Genomic DNA, 27,973 nt, shown 5'->3' with positions numbered 1-27,973 from the left:
GTCATAGTGACAGAATGTCACTAAAACAACATTTGCTTTGCTTATCTCTCTTTGCTTTAACTATCAATTGATGGAAAACTACATTTTTTTTGTTAAAGTGGTTGTAAACCCTTAGGCCTCATGCACATGAGACGCAGGTGAAAACTCTACTAAAAAAAAAGCTGAAACGCGCGTTTTGCTGCGTTTGCATGCAGTGTTTAGCCGCGTTTGCGTTTATAAAGATGACATCATGTAGACCCTCCCCAAGCTCTCAAAGCATGTTTTTTTTAAACTATTTCTGCTATTTTGATCAGAGTGAGCAGTTGTCCACTTGCATTTGCCTCTCTTTCTGTGGTATATATTTTGAAATGGATCCCATATTGAATATATGTCAGGAAATGCTCCTGATGTTGCTCTTGATGAGACAGCAACGTCGTCGCAAAATTTCGTGAGAGGTCCAGAGTCAGAGCTCATCGATATTGGACCCATTCGTTGATGGGACAGTGAATGTCCGTTGGATATTTCACAAACATGTATGTGCAGCTGCGTACCTACCCCGAAAAGTTTTTTTAATTTTAGCCCGATGTCCATTGTCACATTTGATCTGCTCTTAGAAAAAGTACGACCTGGTCTGACATTCATGGACACCAATATGAGAAACAGTGTGTCACCAGAGGAACATCTGTTGGTAACGATCAGGTATGTGTATATATTTATAAAATATATCTATAGATGTACAGATGAATTTTTTTCTCTGTCCTTTATTTAAAAAAAAAAATAATGTCTATAATATATTTTTTTATTCATTTTTTCTAGTTTCAAATTGTTTTATTTAAAAGCAAATCTATGTTAATTAGATTTTTTTATAATTGTTTTAAATTTATTTGGCCAATTTTAAATATATTTTTATTGTGAAATATGTATTGATTAATATATTTAAATTCTTTGCTGCTGTATATGGTAGTATAATATTTTTTAATGCCTTATTAAAATATCCAGAATCCTAACCCTAACCATTCATCCTAACCCTAACCACTAACCCTAAACAATAACCCTAACACTAACCCTAAACAATAACCCTAACACTAACCCTAACACTAACCCTAACACTAACCCTAACCCTAACACTAACCCTAACCCCAACACTAACCCTAACACTAACCCTAACACTAACCCTAACCCCAACACTAACCCCAACACTAACCCCAACACTAACCCTACCCCTAACTGCTAACCCTATACAACCCTAATCCAACCCTTAATCCTAAACAATAACCCTAACGGATAACCACTTACCATAACACCCAACCCTAATGACCAAATTACATTGCTGCAGATGGTCACAGTTGACTTTGAGGCCATGTATCTCTGATGCAGAAAAGTGCATGACATTTTGCGACCTGACTTTGGGGCCCTCTATCTCGGGGTCACTTGGTGACAGGAACCTCAAATTTGGATATGTTGTAGTGCTAGTTCCACAGTGTCTGCATACCAAATTTGGGGTTCTTGGCAATAAGGGGCCCCAAGATATGGGCCCCCAAAGTCGGGTCACAAAATGTCATTCTCTGATGCAGAAAAGTGCATGACATTTTTCGACCTGACTTTGGGGCCCCCTATCTCGGGGTCACTTGGTGATAGTCGGGTCGCAAAATGTCATTCTCAGATCATATTTCTGAGTGTTCAGGTCCAAAAAATTGGGTTCCTTTAAAAACGCTTATAAATGCAAACGCGGCTAAACGCGGGTGCCGCATTTAGCCGTGTTTTGTGTCTGAAACGTGGAAATTTTTGCGTCTGAACCCATTTTTTTGCTTCTGGAAAAACGAGGTTAAACACAACTGCATAAAAACGGCAAAAAACTAGACTGTGTGCATGGACACATAGGATAACATTGAATGAGTTCAGGGGCAGTTGAAAAAAAGTGTCCAACTGCATCTAAACACGCGTTTAACAGCGTCTCGTGTGCATGAGGCCTTACTTCTACATGGTCAAAAAATATTGGCACTCTTGCATTTCTGTCAGATAATGCATTCCTTCGCCCAGAAAGTTGTTGCCATTACAAATGTTTAGATATTCTCGTGTTTATTTCTCTTGTTTGTACTGGTATGACACAAAAAAAAGCAGAAGACAAAAAAAAAATATATAGAAAAATGGACTGGACAAAATTATTGGCACCTCAAGTTAATATTTGATAGCACACCCCCTTGGAAAAAATAACTGAAATCAATTGCTTCCTCTAACCATCAATGAGTTGCTTGCATCTCTCTACTGGAGTTTTGGACCACTCTTTCTCCAACTGCTCCGGGTGTCTCAGATTGGAAGGGTTCCTTTTCCAAACTTCTGTTTTGAGATCTCTCCACAGGTGCTCTATGGGATTTAGATCTGGTCTCTATGCTGGCTAGCTCAGTACTTTCCATCACTTTGTCTTAAACCATTTCTTGGTGCTTTTGAGGAGTGCTTTGGGTCATTGCCCTGCGGTAAGACCCATGACCTTTGATGGAGACCCAACTTTGACACTGGGCCCTACATTGCACCCCAGAATTCTTTAATAGTCCTTCAGATTTAATAATGCCATATACACAGTCAAGATATCCAGTGCCTGAAGCAGCAAAGCAACCCCAAAATAACATCAGTGAACCTCCACCATGTTTGAATGTAGGGACTGTATTCTTTTCTTTAATCTCTTCACACCCACTGCAAATATGCGGCCCCATTGGACTGGGATCTTTCCATGGGGCCACATATTTCCTTATCTCCCTTTGTGCTGGGAGTGCTCCCAGCAGCACAGAGACAGGGGTCTCAACAGGAGCCGTGGGTCACATACTAATGATCAGGACCTGGAATTCCCAATTCCGGTTCACCTGATCGCGGTTATTGAAGAATTGAACTTGGGTTGTTATTCGGTGAAAGGTTATGGTAGTAGCAAGAAATATACAGGTAAAAAAAAGTTTTTTTTATTTTGGGCCAGTTTTCCTTGGATAATAATAATTGAAAAAAAAAAAAAAAAAATAATCAGAGCGCTCCATTACCATTTACCACCAAATGAAAGCCCAATTTGTCCTGGAAAAAAAAACAAGGTACAGTGCACCTGGATGCACCAAGTAGTTGTGATGATATGTACAGTTCTACGAATATAAGTCAAAGTTGCAAAATTGTGCTTTGGCATTCCGATTTGTTTTACCTGTGAAGGGGTTAAAAGCCTCATTTCTTTTTATGAAATCAGTAGAATAATGGGCTTAACCAAAAAATGCTGTAATTTAGTTTATGTCCACAGCACATTCTCCCAAAAGCATTTTGGCTTCCTCAGGTAAGTTTTGGCAAACTTTGATCATTTTTTTTCTCTTTCGTCCACGATCTGGGAAATTAGCTACAGTGCCATGGGCTGTTGCGCACAGTGGACACAAGAACATTAAGATCCCTGGAGATGGACTTGTAACCTTGAGATTGTCTATTTTCCACAATTTTTGTTCTCCAATTTCTCTTCTCCATGTTCCGTGTGGCACACAGAGAGACACAACAGAAAGGTTATCAATTTTTCACCATTCTAACTGGTTGCCGTTATGATTTCTACAGGGAAAGCACCTTTAAAGTGGAAGTAAACCCATGGATTTAAACAGTTAAAAAAAAGGCATGCCGGGAATGCTAACTGCACATTGGCTGTGCTCTCAGCCAAACTATCAAACCATCCAATGGCTGGTGTCATAACAAATCACATGTGCAGCACCATAGCAGTTGAAGATTAAACAGAGGCAAAGATGGCAGCTTCCTTGGCTGAAAATGATAGGGGAGTTTACTTCCACTTTAACTGATACAGGCAAGTTTAACTACAAATTACAGAAGCATCACACACATGGAATGCAATTATTTCTTACAATTTTGATAAAATGCCAACAACTTTGTCCACTCCATTTTTGGAGTTTTGAGTGGAACATGTCAGATTTGGCTTTTTGTTTTCCAATTTTTTGTGTCATACCAATACAAACAAAAGAAATAAACATGAGAATGGCTAAACATTGTAATTGCAACAATTTTCTGACAGAAATGCAGGGGTGCCAATATTTTTGCCACGACATACACAGAGATGAAACAAATCCTCCTACATACGTTGAACCCATATACAGTCTTCTCTACTCTACATCAGTTCAAATTGCTGAATTTACAAAGCTTGTCTGAGTGGACAGAAAACATGGGGGAGAACTGAAGTTACACTCTGCATAGCTCAATAAGGAGAGCTGATTGGAGGAAAGGGACCCATCCTCCTTCAGACAGGAACACACAGGAACAGAGCTGAGGCTGTCAATCACAGGCTGTATTCTGAAGCTCCATCCCCGTCACCTTGTTTCCCCTGGTGTCAGAAAAACTTTACAGAAGTGACTCATGCAAATAGCAGGGAAACAAGGCAGCAGACAGTAGCGACACAGTGCTCTATATTGAGACAAGTACACGCTATAGAGGGATAAGCTTTGTTCACATATTTACGTGAGAGGTTTACAACCACTTTGAGCTTCTTAGAATTATTTGTCTATAAATGTATAACTGCTACAAAATCCATTTTGTAATTTAAAAGCAGGCCTTGAGCTAAAAATGCAAGATCTGCTTTGTACATCAGTCCACCCCATTTTAAAGTGATGCATGATAGCTACAAAAAAAGCACATCTGTGGGGGAATAACTTTATAAAATATACTTACCTTACAGCCAGCATCTTCCCATAGTGCCTAGACGAAGGTGATGTCACAATCCTTCTGGCGAAATCACGAGAACACCAGGGATCCCAAATTGAGTAAGATACCCCACTGTGCTAGACGGCTTAAAAATTTTATGAAACTTTTCAAATCACTGCGTATGTGCTGCGGTTTGAAGAGGTCTGCATGCTGCATCTTTTGTGCACTTTTAAAAAGGGCACCAAAAATGCACCTTTCATTGAAGTCAATAAGAAACGCACTAAAATGCACCCAGGGTTTGTTTTTAAGTTCTTTGTTATGGTCACTATACTGGTTTAGAAGCGGGTACGCACTGGCATCTTTAAAGTGGTTGCTAAGCCACTGTGTTGTGTTCATATAATCATCTCTGGTTGGTAATGTTAGGTGCCACTGTTTTTTATATATACAAAGAGCTCTTCTAAACCTTATTTCGTAGCGCCGCTCGGTGTGACCAGCCACTTTTCCTTTCTCTCGATCAGACAGCTACAGCAGGAGAGACCGAGAATCCCCCGCTGACGTCAGTCAGGAGGAGAGGCAACCAGTCACGTGATCGCTGCTCTGAAATCAGGTATAGAATGGCTTTTTATTTTTATTAGAAAACACAGACACTGGGGCACCTAACATTAAGCACAGAGGATTATATAACAATTTAAAAGTAATTTCAGCAGCAGGAGGAGAGGGGAGTGGTGGGCACTGTCACTAGCCGACAGGCAGGGAGGGAGGGGGAGAGAGAGGACAGAGGAGAGAGCGGATGACGGAGGCACTCAAACTGACCATGGTGTCAGGGCTCAGCAGCCATGATAAACTGTGGTAGTTTACATTGGGGAGGTCAGAAGCAGGCAGGATCAGCCAGGTATTTTAGGAGATTTAGGGGGGCAAATTACACAGCACAAGCACTATGCTGTATAACATAAATTTAAAGGAACAGGATCTTTTTTTTGGGTAACAAACGCTTTAACAACCAGTGAATAGCTGACTGTTAAAGAGGAGCTTCAGTCTCCCCCCAAAAAATTTTAAGTCAGCAGCTACAAATACTGCAAGTGCTGACTTTTAATATAAGGACACTTACTTGTTCAGGGATCCTGCAATTTCCTCATCCGAGACGATTCTTAATTTGGCTTTGGGTGCAGGTGCGGGCATCTTGTGAAGCCTGTTGACTGCACTGCGCTTTGAAAACGGTCCCTCCGTCTTCTGGGACCTATGTCCCATAAGGCTTCAGGGGCAAGGAGGGGGGCTGTGGCGATCTGACCGGACGTGAGAGCGGATACCTCTTAAAATCAGGTACCCCTCCCCTCGCTAAAAGTACCAAATGTGGCAGTGGAGGGGTGGGGGGGGGTGATAACAAGTGGAACTTCCCCTTTTTGTGAAGTTCCACTTTAAGGAGCCCATGATTGTTAAGCTACCTTAACAATTAGCAGGTATGTAAACAATCTCCCCCCTGGTAGCACCAGTCTTCAAGTTCCTGTGAATCTGATCTGATTTTCCCCACCTCCTCCCCTCATATTCTTGGAGCCGAAGCTTTCGTGCCTGCCTTCTCTCCACCTTCTCCCCCCTGCGGTGGTAGCATTGCTCCTGCACAAGAGGAGCTGGAGCATGCCAACTACTGGGGAAGGCATCATTACTGGTTAAGCAGGACAGCGGCTTCCGGCTCCTTAACAACCAATCACTGGCATCCATAACAATGACTAAATAGCTGGTTGTAAAGAAACAGCGCCCTTAACAACCAGTTTTTCACGCACATGGGCTGTAATGCAACGCATTTAAAATGTAGTATGCAATTGTTTAGAAAACGCACAGTGCATTTTAGAAGAACTGCAGTATGAAAGTTGCTGCCTAAATTTACAAACTTTATTTGATAAAATAAACTTTCAACACATGAAAGAAGAAACACAGGAGCATTCTATGTTATCTAGAGACATTTGTAAATTCAAGCAGAGCGGGATTGTTTTTAAATCAACAAAGTGAACATTTTTAATCATTTGGCTCGTGCCAAAACATTTTTACCCAGTTTGCACCCATACATGACATAAGAAAAAATATTATTACCTGAAAGAAGTAATAGTAACACTCCCTCCTAGGTATGTACAGCTATCCAAATGTATATCATTTAGCTGTGCAGCCTATTGTTCTGTGCCTATGCACTGTTGCCACCTGCAACCTAGAAGTTTTTATAATGCCTGCAGCATCAGGTTCTGCTCTGTAAAGTCTAGTACGCACGGGGCAGATATCAGCTGAACTAGCCAATATTCGCCCCGTGTGTGTGGCAGCCGGTCTGACAGAAACCAGCTGTTCTGCTGGCTTCTGTCGATGGCTCATGTCTGACAACGGTCTGCCGACCGTTTCCCCATCAGCACTCTCAGCCAATGGCTGAGAGTGCTGTTCAGAGTATTCTGGCAGGGGAGCCATCCCGCTGTCAGAACACAATAACTCAGCAGGGGAGATCGCTGTACTAACATCAGATTGTTAGTACCGCAGCTCTGACCTGACAATTGTTTTTTTGTTCAACCCAGTGAAAAAAAAATAGAAGAAAAATGAGTGGTGTGTGTGGCTTACAGGCAAAAAGTTTACAGGCAGGCAGTCATTTTGAGGTGGGTGCCACCAGCGTACTGATACAGTTAAGAGCAGGCAAGATCCATGATGGTGGCATACAGTATACATAATCTAAAGTACCTTTGTCCGTAAACACCACATCAATCACAGGGACACAGGGTTGAGTATTACCCTAGTATAGTTTTAAAAAAAATACAAAGAAAAAGATCTACAATTCCTTTATACATTAACTCTTCCAACCTGTTTAACAGGAACCATTATTTGAACAATAGCTTAAATGATGGCACACACAAGTGCAAAACAAAGGACTAGGGAAAAGTGTAGGCCTTTACTGAAAATAAAAGCTAATACCTTGTTTCCATTGCTATACATTTCAAACATACAGAGCTGGTGAAAAATATGGCCACACTTTTTCAGCTTTCCAACAGCAGTTGGCTTGATGGATTTGCTTTCCGAAGTTTCACTGTATCCAGAAGACGTAGTCAATGTCTCCATGCAAATGATACAGTCCTATAAAATAAAAGGAAAAGGTTGCATGCAACATTAAATTCACATTTTCTACTCCGTGCATTTCTTTGTATATTATGAAAAGTGCAATCATACTTCTTCTGGAGGCTTCTCAATGGTTTCCACATATTTCTTCACAACTTGTTCTGGGTCAGTAACTCCTGAGACAAATACATTACAATTATGTAAGGTTAAAAACACAAGGTTTAGAGCAAAAATATGCATTCCTACGTACAGTCACGTGAAAAGCAAGTATATCCTATGGCACTTGTTGACTTTTTCTTTTTAACATATCTCAACATAACACTGACAAAGTGCTTCTCAAATGACAACTATCAATTCAATCAGTGCCTACAGATAAAAGTGCTACACCTGAACGAACACATAAAAACGGACATTGAGTATTTATTCCTATAATTGAAATAGTTGATTTGTCACACTGAAAAAGTACACACAAACATTTACCACCACTGCAAATCGATGAAATTAGAACCTGGCTTTCCAGATTAGGCGCCAGTGATTAAAAATTCCTCAGGGAGCATGCAGGTGGAATCCATCTTATTTAAACATCAGACATTTATGATCTGGTGTTCTCTTTGCTGTTGACCTGAGATGTCATAATGCCCAAATCAAAAAAAAAAAAAAAAGAAGAAGGTTGTGGATGCCTAGGAGTCTGGAAATAGATTTAAAAAGGATTGTCAAATGATGTGAAATCTATCATTCTAATGTAGAGAAAGTAATCTGCAATTGGTGTAGATTTTAAAGGAATGCTAATTTATTCAGGATTTAGAAGCTTATCGTTTGATGCTGAAAGAAATCTCCCAATTTAATCTGCATGGAAGGGGTGCTAGGGAAAAAAAAATATGGAAATATGACTTACCTGTAAATTCCATACAATTGAGTACAGTATAAGACACCGGCGACATATTCATACACCAAGGTTATAGGTGTGTACCTTCAGGTGATTAAACACTGGCAAGCTTTTGACGACACATTGCCCTGGGATGCCTCCCTATAACCATATCCCACTCCTTGAAATTTTTTATTTTTTTTTTGCAGCAAGCAATGCAAAATAAACCAAGGAAAGGACGTCCTCTTCTGTACTCCAAGATACAGAATTTCCAAGTAAAAATTACTTTTATCTTAACTGTACAGTACAGGACACTGGAAACAACTGGACAGTCATGTTCAACGGGCCCAAAAAACAACAGAGGCCAAATGACTCATGTTGAAAGTGCCGCTGTGGGAGCCATTCCGACCAACAATTCTTCGCCGCCCACCAGTCGCTACATGCCGGGACAGCTTTGCCGAATTGAAAGAGAATTCTTGACTGGAATTGGGTGAAAGGCATTGCCTAAAAAGAGGCAACCATTAGGCCTAGAACGCTCATAGAGCTGCTCACTATGGGATGTCTCTTGGATCTCAGTTCTCAAGCATAGGCTATTGGAAAAAGCATTTCCTTTTAAGAAAGACTTTCACTTTGAATGTGTTCAAAACCAGACCCAAGTATTGTAGGCAAAGAGAAGGTTTAAAAATAAATAAATAAATAAATAAATAAATAAATAAATAAATTGAGCACCCAGCTGAAAGCATGGAGCAGTTGGATTGTCAACTGAAGTGAACATTTGCTCACAACTGACTGGTAAGCCAGTCTGTCAGAAGAAGGTCATCTAGGCAGCCCATGACTTGTATGCCCTGGGTTCTGAGCAGGGCCAGCAGAGGTGCTAAGACCTTTGTGAACACTCTGGGAACAGAGAATAGGTTGAAGAGCAGTGCAACAAACTGAAAGTTATTTTCTGCCACTGTGAAGTGCAGAAAGCAGTGATGGGGTGGGTAAATACGAACATGCAGATAAGCATCTTGGATATCCACCGATGTCAGGTATTCCCCTTGTCTCAAAGAGGCAGTTACTGACCATGTAGATTCCAATGTCAAGTTTTGGAATTTGAAGGAACCTGGATTTTAGGTTCAAAACAGAGTGAATATCCCTGTTGGGCTCTGGTACAATTAACAGGTTTGAGTAAAAACATTTGAACCGGTCTTGTGGCAGTATTGGCACAAACTCCCTGGGACAAGAGGTGGTTCAGGGCCAAACCTAAGGGCTAAACTCAGGATTTGAAACTGAAGCCTGGGTAGAGTGAACAGATGCACTGCATTTTGAGGAGGAGTTATTTTGGAACCTTCCTCCAGTGATCTCTTTGATACTTTGGTCAAGTGCGTCACCAAACAGATGTCTTCCTTGGAAGGGCATACATGTGAAGCACATTTTGCAACTTCAACTGTCCAAGCTTTAAGCCATCTGATTCTGCGCATGTGAATGGATATTAGAACCATGTCTCATGACATGTTCTAGGGCATCCACACAAAAATACAGAGCAGAAGCAAACTGCAGTAGTTGCACTGCAACAGCACAATCCTGAAATACAGGGTCATGTTAATTGGCCATTGTCCTAGTTCTAGTCCAGTTAGCTGTAGATTGACTTACAGAAGACAGCAGGACAACCGAAATAGACCGCTTCTTTTCAAACCTTTTTTCTACTGGATAGATATCAGCAAAGATGGGGGGGGGGGGGGTTCTGCACTACTGCCTCAATATCCTTTTCATTCCCTTCTGCATCCTCTGGGGCTGGTATTATCAGGATCTAACTCAGCAGACAGATCCCCTGCCAAGAAAAATGGATCTGGTTCACGTGAAAGGGACCTTAAGATCATATTCTGACCAAGGATAGTGACATAGATCTGGAACATTCAGTTTTTATTGGTAGGCCACATGTTATGTGCCTGAAATGGAGTTAGAATTAAAAAGAGCCAGAATTCCCCTTGGGGGCACTGACGGAGTGGAGTGGGGGAAATAGAGTAGGTGTGTCTGGAAGGTATAGAACATCCTGTAACAAATCCTTGAAAGGATGAGAGGAAGCACCCAAGTTCATTATAAAGTCTCTATTAAATTTGAATGCCATACTTGAAGGGTTTGTACTGTGAAGTGTCACTAAACCGATGTATGCTGGGTGTGATATTTCCACAGTATACTTGCACATTCAGGCACGCTAACTTGCTAGAGTGCCTACTTCCAATAATGCAAAGTCTGAGTACAGTGTGTCTACTCTAGGGATTGACATACAGGGCAAACACCAAACTTAAAGTGGTTCTCCATTTTTTCTTTTATTCTGCATACCTTGTGGTGGGTACTGAATGTTTCAGATGCTCACCCACCCAGCAATTCAGCTGTGTCTTGCAAAACCCTGTCAGAATTCTGCCCTGCTCGGCCTAGCGCCATCTTGCCATGTGACATCATCCCGAGGCCAAATGGCTTTCGAGTTTAGCCAACGGGTCCTGGAATGATGCGCCACTAAGCCCACCCCTCTCCTCTCTCTATGAAGCACTATGCGGAGCTATAGCAGGCATAATATGCCTGTCATTCAGGGGAGGGACAAACCTCTTAAGAAAAAAAAAAGTAAACCAAAAAATAAAAAGTGTGCTTTAGGTGCGGAGGAGGAGGAGTGGAGAGAACGTCACAATAAGGGTAAAGTTACGCTTTAAGGGATGTTCTGAATTTTTAGGCTTGCCTTAATATGGGGTCGCGGATTGGTCCACCTTAAATTGCGAGCTGTTCCACCTGCTACAAAGAGGATGACCTGAGGATCGGGCATTTCTCGTTTTGGGCTGTCTTGCTTTTGTTTTGATTAACTGGCATGCAGGTGACATCTCCCAGCTTGTATGAGTTCTGCTCATGCATCCATACACGCGTGGTCAGTGAGCTGTATTGAGCATAGTGATAGAGACCGGGATAACTGGTGGGTTGAGGGGGGAGGCGGGCATAGCAGGCAGCCACTGTTGGGCTTGGTGGAGAAGGACTGTCGCATCCTCTCCCATCAGTGTTCCTGGATGCCACTGCTCTGTACTGCGGGAAGAGGTTGTTTTTTTTTTTACAAGAGAGACTTTGCATGTCTATCAAAAAAACTCACCCAATCATCTCATCACAAACCTTATAAACCAAGTTCCAAAGCGAGTTTGGCACATATGCTCTCCTTTTAGGACCTAGCACATCAGCTGTAAATTACCAATTTAAAATAGCACCTCTAATGGCCAGTGCTCTGATATCACTGGGTAGATAATCAGTGTTTTTTTTACACCTGCTTCTTATGTCTCTCATAGAAGTCAGAAATCCCATGGCGAGTTTGGTCACCATTTTTTCTCCTAAGACTATAATGAAGGTGCCACTGACATAGTTGATTAACTCAATTATTTGTTCCACCAAGGGACTATCAGACTGTTTGGCACTACAGCAGCTGCAGTAGTTGAGCGGAACTGGGAATACTGGAGTTTGTGAAAAACACAAGAAGCCGGTATGTAATTCAAATACCAGCAAAAATGCAAACTACAGGTTTAGGTGCAGATGGTGTTTAACCTCCAACTTTCTTTTGTGCCTTCTTGTACAATTGAATGTATTCCTTTGTGAACAGAACACTTTCACAGAGGAAATGGCTGTATGGATTAAGCCAGTTTACACAATACACTAGTGTTTAGATTGCCATGCACTGTTTTTCCATTGGTGAACTAAATGATTTTAAGTTCAATTACCTTCCCCCCAAGAAATGCTATAAAGATGTTAATAGGAAGAAGTTTACCCACACTGGTAAACTAAAGCAATTCCTGGATGAAAAATTAAGGCGATGAGCAAGTATGCCATGCAACCTGTACCTCAAGCTTTAATTTTTACTTTTGAGTGCATTTTTAACCCTTTTGTTGGTTAAATTAATTGAATAATTAATTGAAGCCAAGATACCTGGGCTAAACTTAGCAGCATCAGTTAACCTGATAACTGTACAACTAATAAAGATAAAATTTATCATTTAAAAAAAAAAGGACATGCAGTCGGTGAAGTATTATTTTTTTTATTATAGATGTTTTTTTTCCCCCTAAAAAGCTCCCAGCTTGCATGTGAGTACTATATCATAGCTGATGTAGCGATCACATGACTGGGAACTAATCAAAGTGGTTCCCAATCATTAACAGGGACAGAAGCCGTCAGTGACAGTTGGGTTTGACAGCTGGTAACTGTCAAAAAGAAGAATGTTTATTTTTGTATCCCCAGCACAGGGCACTGTGCTGTGCAATGTTAATATACAGATTCCCAAAGGGAAGGGGTTGAACAGAACTACAACAGGGGAGGTAAAGTGACTGCAGTACGAAAAATGTGAAACCCCACAGTACGTTCATATTGCTAGTCTGGCCATACATATAAACTTTCTGGGACACCTGTGGCTTTTTTTAGAAAAGTTAAACAGGTTAATTAGGCAAGATTGAGCACATTCTAACCAGTAATGGTTACTGCCAAACCTTGGCAAAGCATAAATAGCACTTTATTTTTTCAGTAATGAAAAAAAATTAAGATGTGCCATAAACGGCTTGATAATTGCATGCCAAAGTGGTGCAGGATTAATGTAATAATAATAGAAATTAAAAACAAAATTAATATCAAAATATTGTGAGAGGGTCGACAAATCTACCTTTTTTTGGCATTTTCCTCAATTTTCTAACTGAGCTTTTAGAGCGTTTACTGGTCACATGTGGGTTGGAGGGTGGAGGTGCAGAGGTAAGACGTACAGGGAGCCCAGCTGCAGACATCAGAATAGCCGTCATGCCTAGATGTACATCAAGTCCACATGCAAAAAAAATAAAATAAAAAACAAAAAAGGAAACAATGGGATAGGGTAGGAAACAAAAATATATATATATATAAAAAAAAATAATCCAAATAAAATGGATGGATAACTGCCAAAAAAACAAAAGTATGTGTAAATGCAAAATTAAATAATAATAATAATAAAAAAAAAAAAAAAAAAAAGCGTTGCAACATCTACACCAAATGATTTTCCATTGTTGCTTTTCATGCAGCTGAGGACTAAGAAACAAGGTGCACACTGTGCACAGACTACCCTGTGTTCCTTTAAAATGTGCAGTGGCCACTGAAATACTAGTGATGGAAAAAGGTCTGTTCAGATGACACAGACCAATAAGCATGTTAATTTTTATTTGCATAGTACTTCAAATAAGAGAGCACACTCTCTGGCAGACCTGCGTTTCCTCAGATTAGGTGACCTGTCAGATTTTGTAACAGAAGTGGCATTCCGTCACGGCCATCTTAGTACACCCCGCAGTCGGCCGCAGTAAGGATAAAGTGAGGCGGAAAACCGAACATCTTTTTACACCCACCAAATTCTTGCATTACAAACTTATTTTTACCAGTAAACTCAGCTTATATAGTGGCATACATTCTTTTGAAAACCGTCTGATTGTTTTGATGTTGGATTTTAAAATCAGCGGCATCTGTCAGATGAGCAGGCTTGCCGCTGCTTTTAAAATTCAACATCAAAACAGTGTCACGGATTTTAAAATGCAGTATTTCAATATATAAGCTCAGTTTACTGTTAAAAAAAAAAAATTGTCAAATGCAAAACTCCAGTGGGTATAAAAAGATGTCTGCTCGCCGCCTTCTCACTGTATCCTTAACGCGGCCGAGTGTGGGGTGTACCAAGATGGGTGTGATGGAATGTCACTTCTGTTACAAAATCTGATGGGTTTCCGAATCTGACGGAACACCTGCACTCCGCCAAGCAGCCTTATTATTAATGACGATTCCTTGCATCAATAAAGTGCAATGTTAAAATAAATAAATTTACTTTTGGGTATGGATCTTTAAGTGTATCTCTAGCCAAATCTTTATTAAGTTTTGGATTTAAATCTGTTTTATTTTTATTTTTTTTGTCTGTTTGGTTATCTGTGTTCCATTTGGTAGCTTTCCCTTCCATTCCTCTCCAAAACACACTACAGGAAGTGAAGTCGCTAAAAAGAAAGTTAGATAAAATCGCCTATGTGTCTCATGCACATAGGCGCCTGAAGTTGTATGATGTAAAATTCTGACGTTCTTCCCTGCTAGGGAGCCACAAGTGCCGAGTACAGCCACCCAGAGAAATCAATGGCTGTACATAGCTGTGTGCGGTTATGTCAGTAGTTGCATCAACACTCATACTTACAGATGTAGGAAACTGGATGTAGACATTCTGCATTGAGTAGCTAGATGTACAACCACACGTATTAATGCAGGCATCTGCTTATAGCTATTGGTTTCTATGGGTGGCTGTATGCAGCGTCTGTGGTTCCTGAGTGGGCTCATATTTAACATCATGTGGCTCCAGATGCCTGTTGTGCATGAGGCCTTGGTCAGTTTTCACTAGAATAGGGTTTCCTAATTATCCTGTTCTGCGGACAACTCTAAAAGTTTGCATTCTGTATTTACCTTCTGTTCCAGTATTAATGGACACCAAATAGAGAGGTGGACTCTTCCCAACACAGACTACAATGGAAACCTGAGCAAGGTGCTAACGCATCCTCACTCCCCCCCCCCCCCCCCCCCACAAAATATTTCAATTTAATTTTATTTTATTATGTTTGATGTTCCTTGTTAGAAAACAGTTTAGACATTCCATAAGTTACTAGGCAAAAACAAGCAGACTGAGGCAAAGCAAAAAGCAGAAGTGGATGGAAAGCATGCTCCACAGAGGATAGTATGTAATAAGTAAGCAAATAAAGAAAATACATAAATAAAACATGCAAAAAATGCATGCATATAAAAAGTTTGTTAACTTACTATGTAGGATAGCTGGGGCTTGAAAATATGAGAATATCACTATGCACATAATACTGGAATAAAAGTACATAGGAAAGTTTCTTTTTGGAATATTTACGTTTTTCGATTAATGTATGAAAGGTATAACTATACTACCTTGTTTAGAATGATTATGGCTATCCTAAAATAGTCTCTTTAAAAATCTTAAAGGATACCAAGTATTTCAGTCTACATGATTAAGCCCCGTTATGGGTGAAACAAATTGGGGGTGTGGCTAAAGGTGGAAGGCTTGCAGTGTATGCTGGAAGCTTTATGCTTTCACAATAAAACCCCAAAGTACCCCACCCCCCCATGTTGAGGGCACCTGACCTGGTATGGTTCAGGAGAGGGGGGCGCTTGCTTGTTCTCCTCTAACCCCGATCTGCCTAGCCACATGCTCGGATAAGGGACTGGTATTGATTGAGGGGGGGGGGGGTTTACTGTTTTAGAGAGTTGCCCCCCCCCCCCACTTACTTACTGTCACATAGAAAATGAGAAGGTGGGATACCTCCCCAATGGGGTCAATCAACATAATTGATCAAGGATCTGAAGCTTTCCTTAAGCCTAGTACACACAAGGAGATTATGAGATGAATTATCCTTTTTTTCATACTAGCCTCCATAAAAAAAAAAACAAGGAGGTTACTAAAGTTATGAATACATTGTTATTTTCTGACAAAAAAAACGGTACCGGTTAAACGAAGATGGTATGATCTAGTATCGTACGAGAAACATTTTTGCGTTTTCTTCCTTCTAATAACTTGAGGTGAACTGCCGCTATCGGCTCTTGAAAGCTGTGCACTAAACTATCAGATTATTGTACAATCACAAAAGTGGTATTTTTCGTACAAATTTCTGATTATGTGTACTAGACTTTAATTTGAGCAAAAGCAAAAGGAATGCCATTTAAATCTCTTTGCTTGTTCAGGATTAGGTTACAGGGTCTTAAGAGAAGCCACTCTCTGATTCAATGGCATTCACCCTGGTGGCTCTCTCCTGCCACTCTGTCTGTGGGAGGTCTGAGCAATATCTGGTATTTATGGGTATGTGGGACTAAGTGACCTTCTCCCCTTTGTTAAAAGATGCAGTACTCAGGCCTGAGTGGCCAATCAACAGGCCCAAACATTGTTACACTGACAGAGGAACAAGCCTTTAGACTTCGTGTTCCCGCAAGTGAAGACAGGGACTATTAGCACAGAGAACTTATCAGTAGGTGGAGGGGGTTGCCCTATTAGGAACCCGGAGGGGTTGCCCTATTAGGAACCCGGAGGGGTTGCCCTATTAGGAACCTGTCACTTTGTCTGTTCAGGATAAGGAATCCCTTTAAGGTCCCCCAAGTGCCCTTTAACTCTTTAAAAATGAATGCATTCACTTTTAGGCAAGGTTACAACACTGCATATAAAATCAGTTGCAAGATACTCAGTAGTAGACAGAACCTTTACCACATCAAGACAAAAGCCATGCCAGACATAACAGGGTGGCACCCAGAAATGTCAGAGATACTACAGTGACACCCAGCAATTCCAGAGATACCACAGTGATATGTAATAATAGGTTTCAGTCTTTGTTCTAATCTTCCTACATACAACATAAAAAAGTGGTGAGGCAAGAAACAAAACAATTACATTCAAAATATGTCATTTGAATGTCAACAACCTGCTATAGTAAGTAAAGCATTTTGCCAGAGAAGACCAAAATGGCCTTAAAGGACACAGAGATACCACTGTCTTAACATGAAAACAATGCAAAGATAAGAGCCTCAATTCACAAAGCAAACATATCAGGTTAGGGTGCTTATTTAATAAAATAAATAAGTGGTGGATATTTTCAGTTTCATCTTGGGGGAAGAAACTACAGTATCTTACAAAAGTTAGAACACCCCTCACATTTTTTGTCAATATCTTTTCATTGACAAAACTGAAGAAATTACACTTTTCTACAATGTAAAGTAGTGAGTGTACAGCTTGTATAACAGTGTAAATTTTCTGTCCACTCAAAAAACTTTTCCCTTCCCAGTGTCATATGTTACAAGGTTTTAGGTGTGAATGGGGAGCAGGTGTGTTAAATTTAGTGTTATCGCTCTCACTCTCTCTTACTGGTCACTGAAAGTTCAACATGGCACCTCATGGCAAAGAACTCTCTGAGGATCTGAAAAAAAGAATTGTTGCGCACCTAAAGATGGCCTAGATTGTCAAGAAGATTGTCAAGACCCTGAAACTGAGCTGCAGCATGGTGGCCTAGATCATACAGCGGTTTAACAGGACAGGTTTCACTGTGAACAGGTCTCGCCATGGTCGACCAAAGAGGTTGAGTGCACATGCTCAATGTCATATCCAGAGGTTGTCTTTGGGAAATAGACACACAAGTGCTGCCAGACTAAGAGCAAGGATTACAGGAGCCATGTCCTGGGGTCTGGTGACACCAAATTAAACATATTTCGTTCAGATGGTGTCAAGCGTGTGGTGGCAACCAGGTGAGGAGTACAAAAAACAAGTGCGTCTTGCCTACAGTCAAGCATAATCATGGGAGTGTCATGGTCTGGGGCTGCATGAGTGCTGCTGGCACTAGGGAGCTACAGTTCATTGAGAGAACCATGACATGTACTGTGACATACTGAAGCAGAGCATAACCCCCTCCCTTCGGAGACTGGGCTGCAGGGCAGTATTCCAACATAACTACCCCAAACACACCCCTAAGACAACCACTGCCTTGCTAAAGAAGCTGAGGGTAAAGGTAATGGACTGGCCAAGCATGTCTCCAGACCTAAGCCCAATTGAGCATCTGTGGGGCATCCTCCAAACAGAAGGTGGAGGAGTGCAAGGTCATCAACATCCACCAGCTCCGAGAGGTCATCATGGAAGAGTGGAGAAGGACTCCAGTGAAAACCTTTGAAGCTCTGGTGAAATACCCAATTTGGACATTTTCACTTAGGGGTGTACTCTTTTGTTGCCAGCGGTTTAGACATTAATGGCTGTGTGTTGAGTTATTTTGAGGGGACAGTAAATTTACACTGTTATACAAGCTGTACACTCACTACTTTATATTGTAGCAAAGTGTCATTTCTTCAGTGTTCTCAAATGAAAATATATAATAAAGTATTTAAAATGAGGGGTGTACTCACTTGTGCGAGATGCTGTTTATAGTCATTTTTGACTTTGTGAGTAGGGAACAGCTTTACAGTGCATGTACATTCCTCATGAAATCTTCTGGACCTCCAAATCTAAGGTACTCAGATAAGTAAATACTGATTTTACTTTTTAAAAGTACCTTTTGAGGTTTGCGGCACACAATGGAGGCAAATAAAAAGGTATGTAGAGATCCCGAATAACATTTATGTTTCGATTCCTGCTGCTGACATCCGCTATTATTTAGAAAATTTCCAGTTCAGGTCACAGTCATAAACTGAGCACCCAAAGATCTAAACATGCTCAAAACTGGCCAAATATGCATGTTTGTAGCTATAAAAAGGCACATAAAATAATGGTAAAGTATAACTATCCAAAACTAAAAAGTAGTTTTGCCTTTAGAGTGGAAAGGGATTAGAACACCTGTCAGTATTCTATTTCTGTCTCCAATTGTCTGGTTTGGGGGTTATCACCCAAAAGGAAAGGAAACCTCAGCTTTTGGGCTATCCCCAGAAAAGTAAGAGAAGAAATCTTCCAATTGGGACACTAGTTCTGGTGATAAATACCTCACTTTGGAGGATTTCCTCTCACTTCCTGTTGTGGCTATGGGACAGGAAGTGATGGGAAATTTCCCCAATGAGAAACAGAAACAAACAAAAAAAAACTGACAGGGAGTTGTAACCCTCCCTTACAGTATCCAAACTGAAACGATTTTGTCTTTAGTTCAACTTTCAATATATAAAACGCACTAAGAGATAAAATCCTACAGTACAGGTAAATGCTAAAGAAATGCATGGCACGAAAAGAGAAAAACCACACTGCAGCAACTGGCTAGAAAGCAAGAGAAAGGTGTTAGTGAATATTACTGTGTGTTAGGCGTTAATATGCATTTTCTAAAAGTTATCCAAAGCTGCAGATGCAACAAGCAACAGAGGGTGTCCCATCAAACAATTTGTTTAACCTCCCTGGACACTGATCCCTGGCACAGCGAGGGATATTTTTGGATACATTTACAACGTATTTCAAGATTTTTGAAATTGAACTTGCTGAGGTTGAACTATGCGATATGAATTGCCTCTCCTGTGATCTGCTGTAAAACATACATGACTGATAACTGGGAACACTTGTGCAGTTTAAGAAAATGGCTGCTGCATCTCTCAGGAGGGTTGTTTATAGTCCGCTGTGGACACTTTCTAATTAATCTCTTCAGACAAGATTCCCTTGCCAAGTTTTTGATTTGTGGATAATCACATGGCCTTTGTTAAGCCCCATACACACTATCAGATTTTCTGCTGATTTTTGTCTTCAGATTTACCAAAACCATATAATATGAGGTGATACCTTAGGAGTTTCAATTTGTATGCAATCAGGCAGGTCCTTCTACTACATGGTTTTGGTAAATACGAAGACAAAAATCTGCAGAAAATCTGATCCTGTGGATGGGGCCTTAGAGGCATCTGTGCTGAACATTTACTAAAACTTTCAGACCAGCCTTTCTCAACCTTTTTACCCCAGGGAAACCCTCAAAATACTTTTTCAGGTCTCGGGGGAACCCCTGATAAAAACCCATTCATTGAAGGTCAGTGGGAACAATGCCCCTTACTTTGGTGGTTAGTGAGAAGAATGCCCTTTTTTACAGTGGTGGTAAGAATGGCCCTCTTAGAGAGAGCTATAAAAGATCATTGGTGTCATACCACTGGCTCCTCCATGTAGTATGGCTCAGAAGTATGTAGGCACCATCAAACATGAGGTAAATCAGCCACAGCTCAAGGACCACCTCTTGAGGAAGCCTAGGGTTCCACGGAACCCTGGTTGAGAATGGCTGTTTTAGACATTTCAACATAAAGATGAATGAGAAGCAGCCCTATTTTTGTTTATATGCGACATCATTCATCATGGTGTACTATTATTGACATTGCATTGTAGGGGGTGAAGATTCATCCCTCAATGATACATATGAAGTCACCAATGCAGTACTTCTAAGAAAACATTTTCACAGCATTACAAAGAAATGAAGTCAAGACCGGCTTTAACTGCAGCAATACAAGGGTGGTGGTCACCACCAAAGCCTGAAGTTATTCAAAGCATATATATATATATATATATATATATATATATATATATATATATATATATATATATATATATATATATATATATATATATATATATATCTGTGAATCGTATAGATATTCTAATGGAGGGACGGATTGAAATCTGAGAGGATATTATTCCTCGCACCCATTCATATTGCTGACATGACAAGCTGTCCCATGATAGATCTATTGAAATACAAGGGGATATCATCTGTAGATTTGGGCTTAGGTTAGGCATGTCTACAGATATAAATGGGTACTAGGACAAGTGGCTATTTGGCTGCTTGCAACAACAAAAAGATTCTTATCAAGAGTTGTCACCCAACACAATTTTGGGGGTTATGCACACTTCCTAGCAGAGCTACAATCGGCGTTAAATAACAGTTATTCTAGTTACAATGTATGAATCTATGCATTTTAGAATCATTTGAAAGACAACATAAAAATGATAAACCATTATGATGATATTATACAAGTCTACTTTTATTGATTTAAAGATCTCCTTTACTTTTATGGTATGTTTTGTACTATATAAAAGGCCTACTTTTATTGTTTAGAGGTCTCTTTTATTTCTATTATAAAGGGTTCTATTTTGTATTATACACTCACCGGCCACTTTATTAGGTACATCTTGCTAGTACCGGGTTGGACCCCCTTTTGCCTTCAGAACTGCCTTAATTCTTTGGGGCATAGATTCAACAAGGTGATGGAAACCATCTACAGAGATTTTGGTCCATATTGACATGATAGCATAACGTAGTTGCTGCAGATTTTCTGGCTGCACATCTATGATGGGAATCTTCCATTCCACCACATCTGTGCTCTATTGGATTGACATTTGGTGACTGTGGAGGTCATTGGAGTACAGGGATCCGATTGTCATGTTCAAGAAACCAGTGGTGAGATGATTTGAGCTTTGTGACATGGTGCATTATCCTGCTGAATAATCAGAAGATGGGCACATTGTAGTCATAATCGGATTGACATGGTCAGCAACAATATTTAGGTAGGCCGTGACGTTTAATTGATGCTCAGTTGGTACTAAGGGGCTCACAGTGTGCCAAAAAAATATCCCCTACATCAGGGATATGCAATTAACAGACCTCCAGCTGTTGCAAAACTACAAGTCCCATTGTGCCCCTGCCTCTGGGTGTCATGCTTGTGGCTGTCAGAGTCTTGCAGTGACTCATGTGACTTGCAGTCCTGCAACAGCTGGAGGTCTGCTAATTGCATATCCCTGCCCTACACCATTACACCGCCACAACCAGCAGCCTAAACCGGTGATACAAGGCAGGATGGATCCATGCTTTCAGGTTGTTTAGCCAACCTCTGACCCTACTATCTGAATGTTGCAGCTGAAATCGAGACTCAGACCAGACGTTTCTCCAGTCTTTTGGTGAGCCTGTGAAAAATATAGCCTCAGTTTCCTGTTCTTAGCAGGAGTGGCAGCAGGTATGGTCTTCTGCTGCTATAGCCCATCTGCTTCAAAGTTTGATGTGCTGTGTGCTCAAACATGGTATTCTGCATACCTTGGTTGTAATAAGTAGTTATTTGAGTTACTGTTGTCTATCATCTTGAACCAGTCTGCGCATTCTCCTCTGACCTCTACAAAGAATTTTCCTTACGTGTAACTGCTGCTATCTGGATATCTTCTTTTTCTGACCATTCTCTGTAAACCCTAGGGATGGTTGTGCGTGAAAATCCCAGCAGTTTTTGAAATACCCAGACCAGCCTGTCTGGCACTAACGACCATGCCACGTTCAAAGTAACTTAAAGCGGTTCTGCACACATTTTATTATCTTACTGCGATTGTTTTTGCTACAGTCCACACATTGCCTAATGCCCCTTCATTTTTATTTATCCCACCTGTCGTTATCTTTATTTTTTTCTCTTCATCCCCTGCGGCTATGGGCGGTCTTATGCGGGGATCAGCATCACTTCCGCTGATCCCCGCACTGTCTCCTGGGATCTCGTCCAAGTAATCCCAGGAGACATTGCGGCTTAGACTGGCGAAATCTCGCAAGATTTCGCGGACGTGACGTCATCACGCCGTTGTACTGACAACATTCTGGATTTGCACCGCGCGTAGCTGCAGCAAAGCATGCTGGTTCCTAGCAAAGACTGGAAAGAGGAAGTTATTGCTTGTAAGCTTCAAATGCCCACACAAAAAATTAGATCTGCCGAACACTAAAAATAAAGTAAAATTTGGAGGAAAAACTGGCATGTTGCACTGAGAAATGCTGGAAAAGTAAGCATATTTATTTCAATAGATACATTTTAAAGCTTAAAACAGATTTTTTTTTTTCACGAGTGCAGAACCGCTTTAAATCCCCTTTCTTTGCCATTCTGATGCTCAGTTTGAATCTCTGCAAGTCGTTTTCATGTCTACATTCCTAAATGCATTGAGTTACTGCCATGTGACTGGCTGATTTGTGTTACCAAGCAATTGAATAGGTGTACCTAATAAAGTGGCCGGTAAGTGTATAAGGGTTTACTGCAATTGAAAATTGGTCTATTTTACTTTTGTCTATCACACAAACCACACATTTCTATTATTTTGCTAGACCTACTATAATTTTAATTATATATTGAAAACAGTTATACTATTGATATATAGTAATACAGTATGACACTCTATGGACATACTCATCAACTGTGGTAACTTAAAATCTTCTGAATGAATTTTTTTTTTTTTTTTTACTATACATGCTTTTATGAATTTAGCCAATATTAGATCTTTGTCCCCAATAAATCATTTATTTTCATAGAACACATTTTGTGTAACTAGAACACCTGTTATTTAAAATTGCAAAACTGTAGCCCTGATGTAGAGTGTTTGTAACCCCCGAACCGTGCTGGCTTTCAATTCTGGATAAGATTCCTTTTAATGTGACAAAATTTTTTATATATATTATATATATATATATATATATATATAAAATTTTGGACCAAACCTTACGGCTTGCTGCCTTCATCTTTCCACTCAAAAAATAAATAAAAAAATTGAAAATGTGACTCTAAAACCTATGTGCTTACAAAAGGTAATGGTATATTAAGATCATTTAAATAATACTATTTTACCTGCAAACGCCTGATTCATAGAGCTGGACTTCTGAATTTGCACTGGGACTGACTGAATACTTTGAGGAGGAAAAAAAAAAAAAGTTCAATATACTATAAACAAATAAATACCTTATATTTTATTTTAACATAAATTTTAAAAGTGGAATTTATCTATTCTGAGCACCACAAACTGAGAAAGCTATTTAAGTCATCTTTAATATTCAGAGCAAACAGACCCATCTATCCATGTCTCCATGCTACCATTTCTAGCCCCGGCCATCTTAAAGTGGAACTATAGGTAAAATGATTTTTTTTTTTTTTCACATTTTGGATAGAGCCAAGAAGAGTTATAACCCGTGTCAGATTATTATTTTTTTGCCATTTGCATCCCATTGCGGAGATTTCCCTTCACCTCTTGTCCCATAGACAAACAGGAAGTGAGAGAAAATCCCTGCAAATTTAGGGAATTCCTTGGGGACCTCCAGGTCACCAGAACTAGTGTCCCCCCACTGGAAGATTTCCCCACTTTTCTGGGGACATCCCAAAATTTGGGATTTTCTTTTACTTTCACTGATAACGGTAAACAGGACAAATAGAAAGGCTGAATCTCCTTAACGGGGGCACAAACGGCAATAAAAACTGACAAGCATTCTAACCCCTCTACACTCTATCCAAAAAACTTAAAAAATATAAAATTGAATACACACAGCAAAAGTTGTAGGCAGGTGTGAAGAAATGATGCTGTAACGCAAGAATGTTTTCATTAGATTTTAATTGTTTGTTCTTATCAATTTACAAAATCTGATATGAGTGAGCAGAATAAAAAGCTAAATCAAATCAATATTTGGTGCGACTAACCTTTGGCTTCAAAACAGCATCAAGTCTTCTAGGTACACTTGCACACAGTTTATGAAGGGACAGGGCAGGTAGATTGTTCTAAACATATTGGAGATCTAATCACAGATCTTCTGTTGATGTGGGCTGTCTCTTCGTGCAATCCCAGACTTGATATGATCAGGGCTCTGTGGGAGCCAGCACCTACTTTTGGGATATTGATTTAACTTCATGCATTGGAAATTTGGCTACTGTTCACACTTATTTACTTATGTTTTTCTCAATATCCCAAAAGTAGGTGCTGGCGATTACCAGACTGAAAAATGTATGGAAAAAACACAGCACTGGCTAATCAAAAAAACATCAGAGAGCAATGTGCAAAAAATTATAAGAAAAGCAGTGTTGCCAATAGCCAGACTTGCAATACGTGAACTAAAGTGCATGTATCCCAAGTGAAAATTCACATCACGCGTTGGAAATTTGGCTACTGTTCACACTTATTTTCTTATGTTTTTTCTCATTGTTGTGATGTTATTACTTGTTCACCATTAGACAGTATCGCGTTGTTTTTTTTAGTTTGGTTACTGCCAGCAGGTACTTCTAATACTGGCCTACTAGGATTCTGTACATCTCCATTACTTTATTGTATGTGTATGGTGCACCACTATTCTTTTATCCTGATCTCAACACTATTGAGTCTGTCTGGGGTGGAAACATGAAAAGACTGAGGGATTTGAGGCAGCCTACATCCACAGGAGATTTGTGGTTAGTCCTCCAAGATGTTTGGAACAACTTACTTGCTGAGTTCCATCAAAAACTGCGTGCAAGTATACCAAGAAGAACTGATGCGATTTTGAAGGCAAAGGGTGGTCACACCAAATATGGATTTAATTTGGTTTTCTCTTCTGTTCACCTACTTTCCATTTTGTTAATTGATAGAAATAAAATATTAAACACGATTTCTGAAAGCATTTTTAATTTACAGAGATTATACACACACACATTAAATTATATATATATATATATATATATATATATATATATATATATATATATATATATACACACACACACACACACACACACATATACATATATATATATATATATATATACATATACATATACATATACATATATATATATATATACATACACACACATACATATACACACACACACACACACACACACACACACACATTATATACATACATATATACACACGCACACACATTATAATGTATATATATATATATATATATATATATATATATATATATATATATATATATATATATATATATATATATATATATATATATATATATATACACACATACATATACACACACACACACACACACACAATACCTAGGTTTACAGTAAGAATTGCACTAGTCCTATTATATCTATACAAACAAATCATGTAAAAGATCAGTTACCCGATTCCATTGGCGGAAGATGGACCGGGAAGTTGCAATTGCGCAGCGGGTGGTACCCATGTGCTATTAAGCTTTGGTGCTGACTTTGCACTGGTCATGGTAGGTTTGAGATATGGTAAATACCCAACAGTGTTCATGGTTGTTCGGCCACCGCTCTGGTAATTTGAGGCTGTAGGCAGATTGATCATGGAATGTCGATACCGATGCATAGGCCCCGCGTGACTGCCTGCCACACACTGGTGGCAAGCACATGCCATTGCCTTATGTGCAGGTCCTGCCTTTGGAGTTTGAGGATAAGGTGTACCAAGGGTTCGTTGAACACTTCGTTTATATCCAGTGACGTGATTTATTTGTACAAGTGATTGAAAGTCAACAAGGTAGGGGAGTCCAACTATTCCAAGGTCTACAGAGGGGATTCTATTACTAAACTTCTCCTCCAGCAACATGCAGATGTGTGTTTCATAAGCTGTCCAGCATCCATCATCATTTATCCACTCCCAGAAAATGCCCTTAGCTGGAGCAGAGTCTAATGGACAGAGGTTTTTTCTGATAGATCGCATAGTTCCTAAGAAACAGACAAAGTGATTAGCAAAAGCATATCCCGATAAATTATTGAAGCTACAAGTACATAACGGTGTGAAGTGTGGAGGATGTGTGCAAGAACTTCTGCTACAACACTCAAGATAAGTGTTTGATTAACAAGCTCAGAGAGTGTCATTAAACCCACATCATTCAAATTTAAAATAAATGCCGTATTACATGCTGTTCAGACTCGGTATGGGATTTTTTTCTGTATTCTGCAGAAAACCCGATTTATCCTGTTATTCTCTATCACCTGTCCATGTCCCCACTGCAGTTGGGGATTTTGCAGAGCAGTGTTGACAGCTAGTGCACATGCTCAGTTTTCAGTGTATTTCTAACTTGAGCATTTCCTTCCTATCACATCTGTGCAACCCATGTGACTATAGAGTCACACATGTGGGCGTAGGTACAGTGATAAACAACAACCCACTCACTCCCTCCTCCATGCCCGCTTAACACAAGGGGAGGAATATTACATAGATTAATGTATGTATGTATGTATTAATTATTGTGTAGATTAATGGTGGCTTCACCTCCCTCTTATTGTAAGACACAGCCTGGAGGGGTGTGACACAGCCTGTGACTGGCAGAAATTCGTCCACAAAACTAAAAAAAAAAAAAAATAATAATAATTGATTTCAAATATATATTTCTATGACAATTTAAAAAAGGTTATTGATATTAAATAGTTTTAGTCTGTAATTCAAAGGCTGTTTTTGTATTTTGAGCATGTGACCAGCAGCAGAGGACTAGAAGCTTTCTGCTTATGTTTCTCTGTGGACAGGTTAGGAAAGATGTGGGTCATGTGACAGCTGTATATCGTTAAGGGAAAAAAATAAATAAAAAAAAAAAATAAAAAAAAAAAAAAAAAAAGGTACTTAAAACTTTTTTTAATCAAATAATTATCCACATACAGAAAGAAGGCATAATTGAAATTAAACAGTGTGTGCTCAGTATCACTTTAAGGCAAACAGAAAAAAGTGCATAACAAGATACATAGACGAAACATTACCGTTAAGAGTGGACCTAAAGTCAAAAATGTACCTTAGTCTCAACACTTCTCAGGTTGTCCCTTAAAGCCACACTCCAGGTTGGAGAGATCCATCTGACCCTCCTCAGAGTATGCCACCATTTTTTTCATTTTATTTATACATACCTTATACGCAGTAGTCATTCGTTTGGTCATGTGACATCCCCAAGATGTCTCCTCCTCCTATTCTTCTTGTAGTGATGGATGTTCAGGAAACAACAGTTAATGATGTCTAGGTATTGAGGGCATCATACTCAACATCAGTCTCCATCCCAGAGCAGCTGGAAGATTGGTCCCTCCCAGGGTGTGGTTGCCACCCAAACCCCCCCCAAGAAATGGGTTGAATGACATTGGGTATTACTAAAACCAGAAAAGTACAAGAGGCTGCTACGCTGA

General features: G+C 39.8%; 1 protein-coding gene across 3 annotated transcripts in view; it reads right to left on the bottom strand.

Moving 5' to 3' along the window:
* Positions 1-27,973, bottom strand: part of LOC143958911 (putative E3 ubiquitin-protein ligase DTX2) — a 106,465-nt gene that overhangs the window by 15,682 nt on the left and 62,810 nt on the right. For 2 of the 3 annotated variants that reach the window (XM_077467894.1, XM_077467895.1), the window contains exons 3-7: positions 25,966-26,530; positions 23,705-23,763; positions 13,245-13,379; positions 7,831-7,895; positions 7,579-7,737 (exon numbers count right to left, since the gene is read on the bottom strand). In XM_077467894.1, coding sequence (XP_077324020.1) covers positions 7,579-7,737; positions 7,831-7,895; positions 13,245-13,379; positions 23,705-23,763; positions 25,966-26,530 — 983 coding nt within the window. The remainder of the gene's footprint in view (positions 1-7,578; positions 7,738-7,830; positions 7,896-13,244; positions 13,380-23,704; positions 23,764-25,965; positions 26,531-27,973) is intronic. The other variant, XM_077467896.1, reaches the window with a different exon arrangement.

The sequence above is a fragment of the Lithobates pipiens genome, unplaced genomic scaffold, assembly GCF_037356315.1.
Source record: "Lithobates pipiens isolate NorthernLeopardFrog02 unplaced genomic scaffold, aLitPip1_a1.2 Scaffold_64, whole genome shotgun sequence".
NCBI classification, from domain to species: domain Eukaryota; kingdom Metazoa; phylum Chordata; class Amphibia; order Anura; family Ranidae; genus Lithobates; species Lithobates pipiens.
Note: the sequence above shows the minus strand (reverse complement) of the source record. Positions and strands in the feature narration are given on the sequence as shown.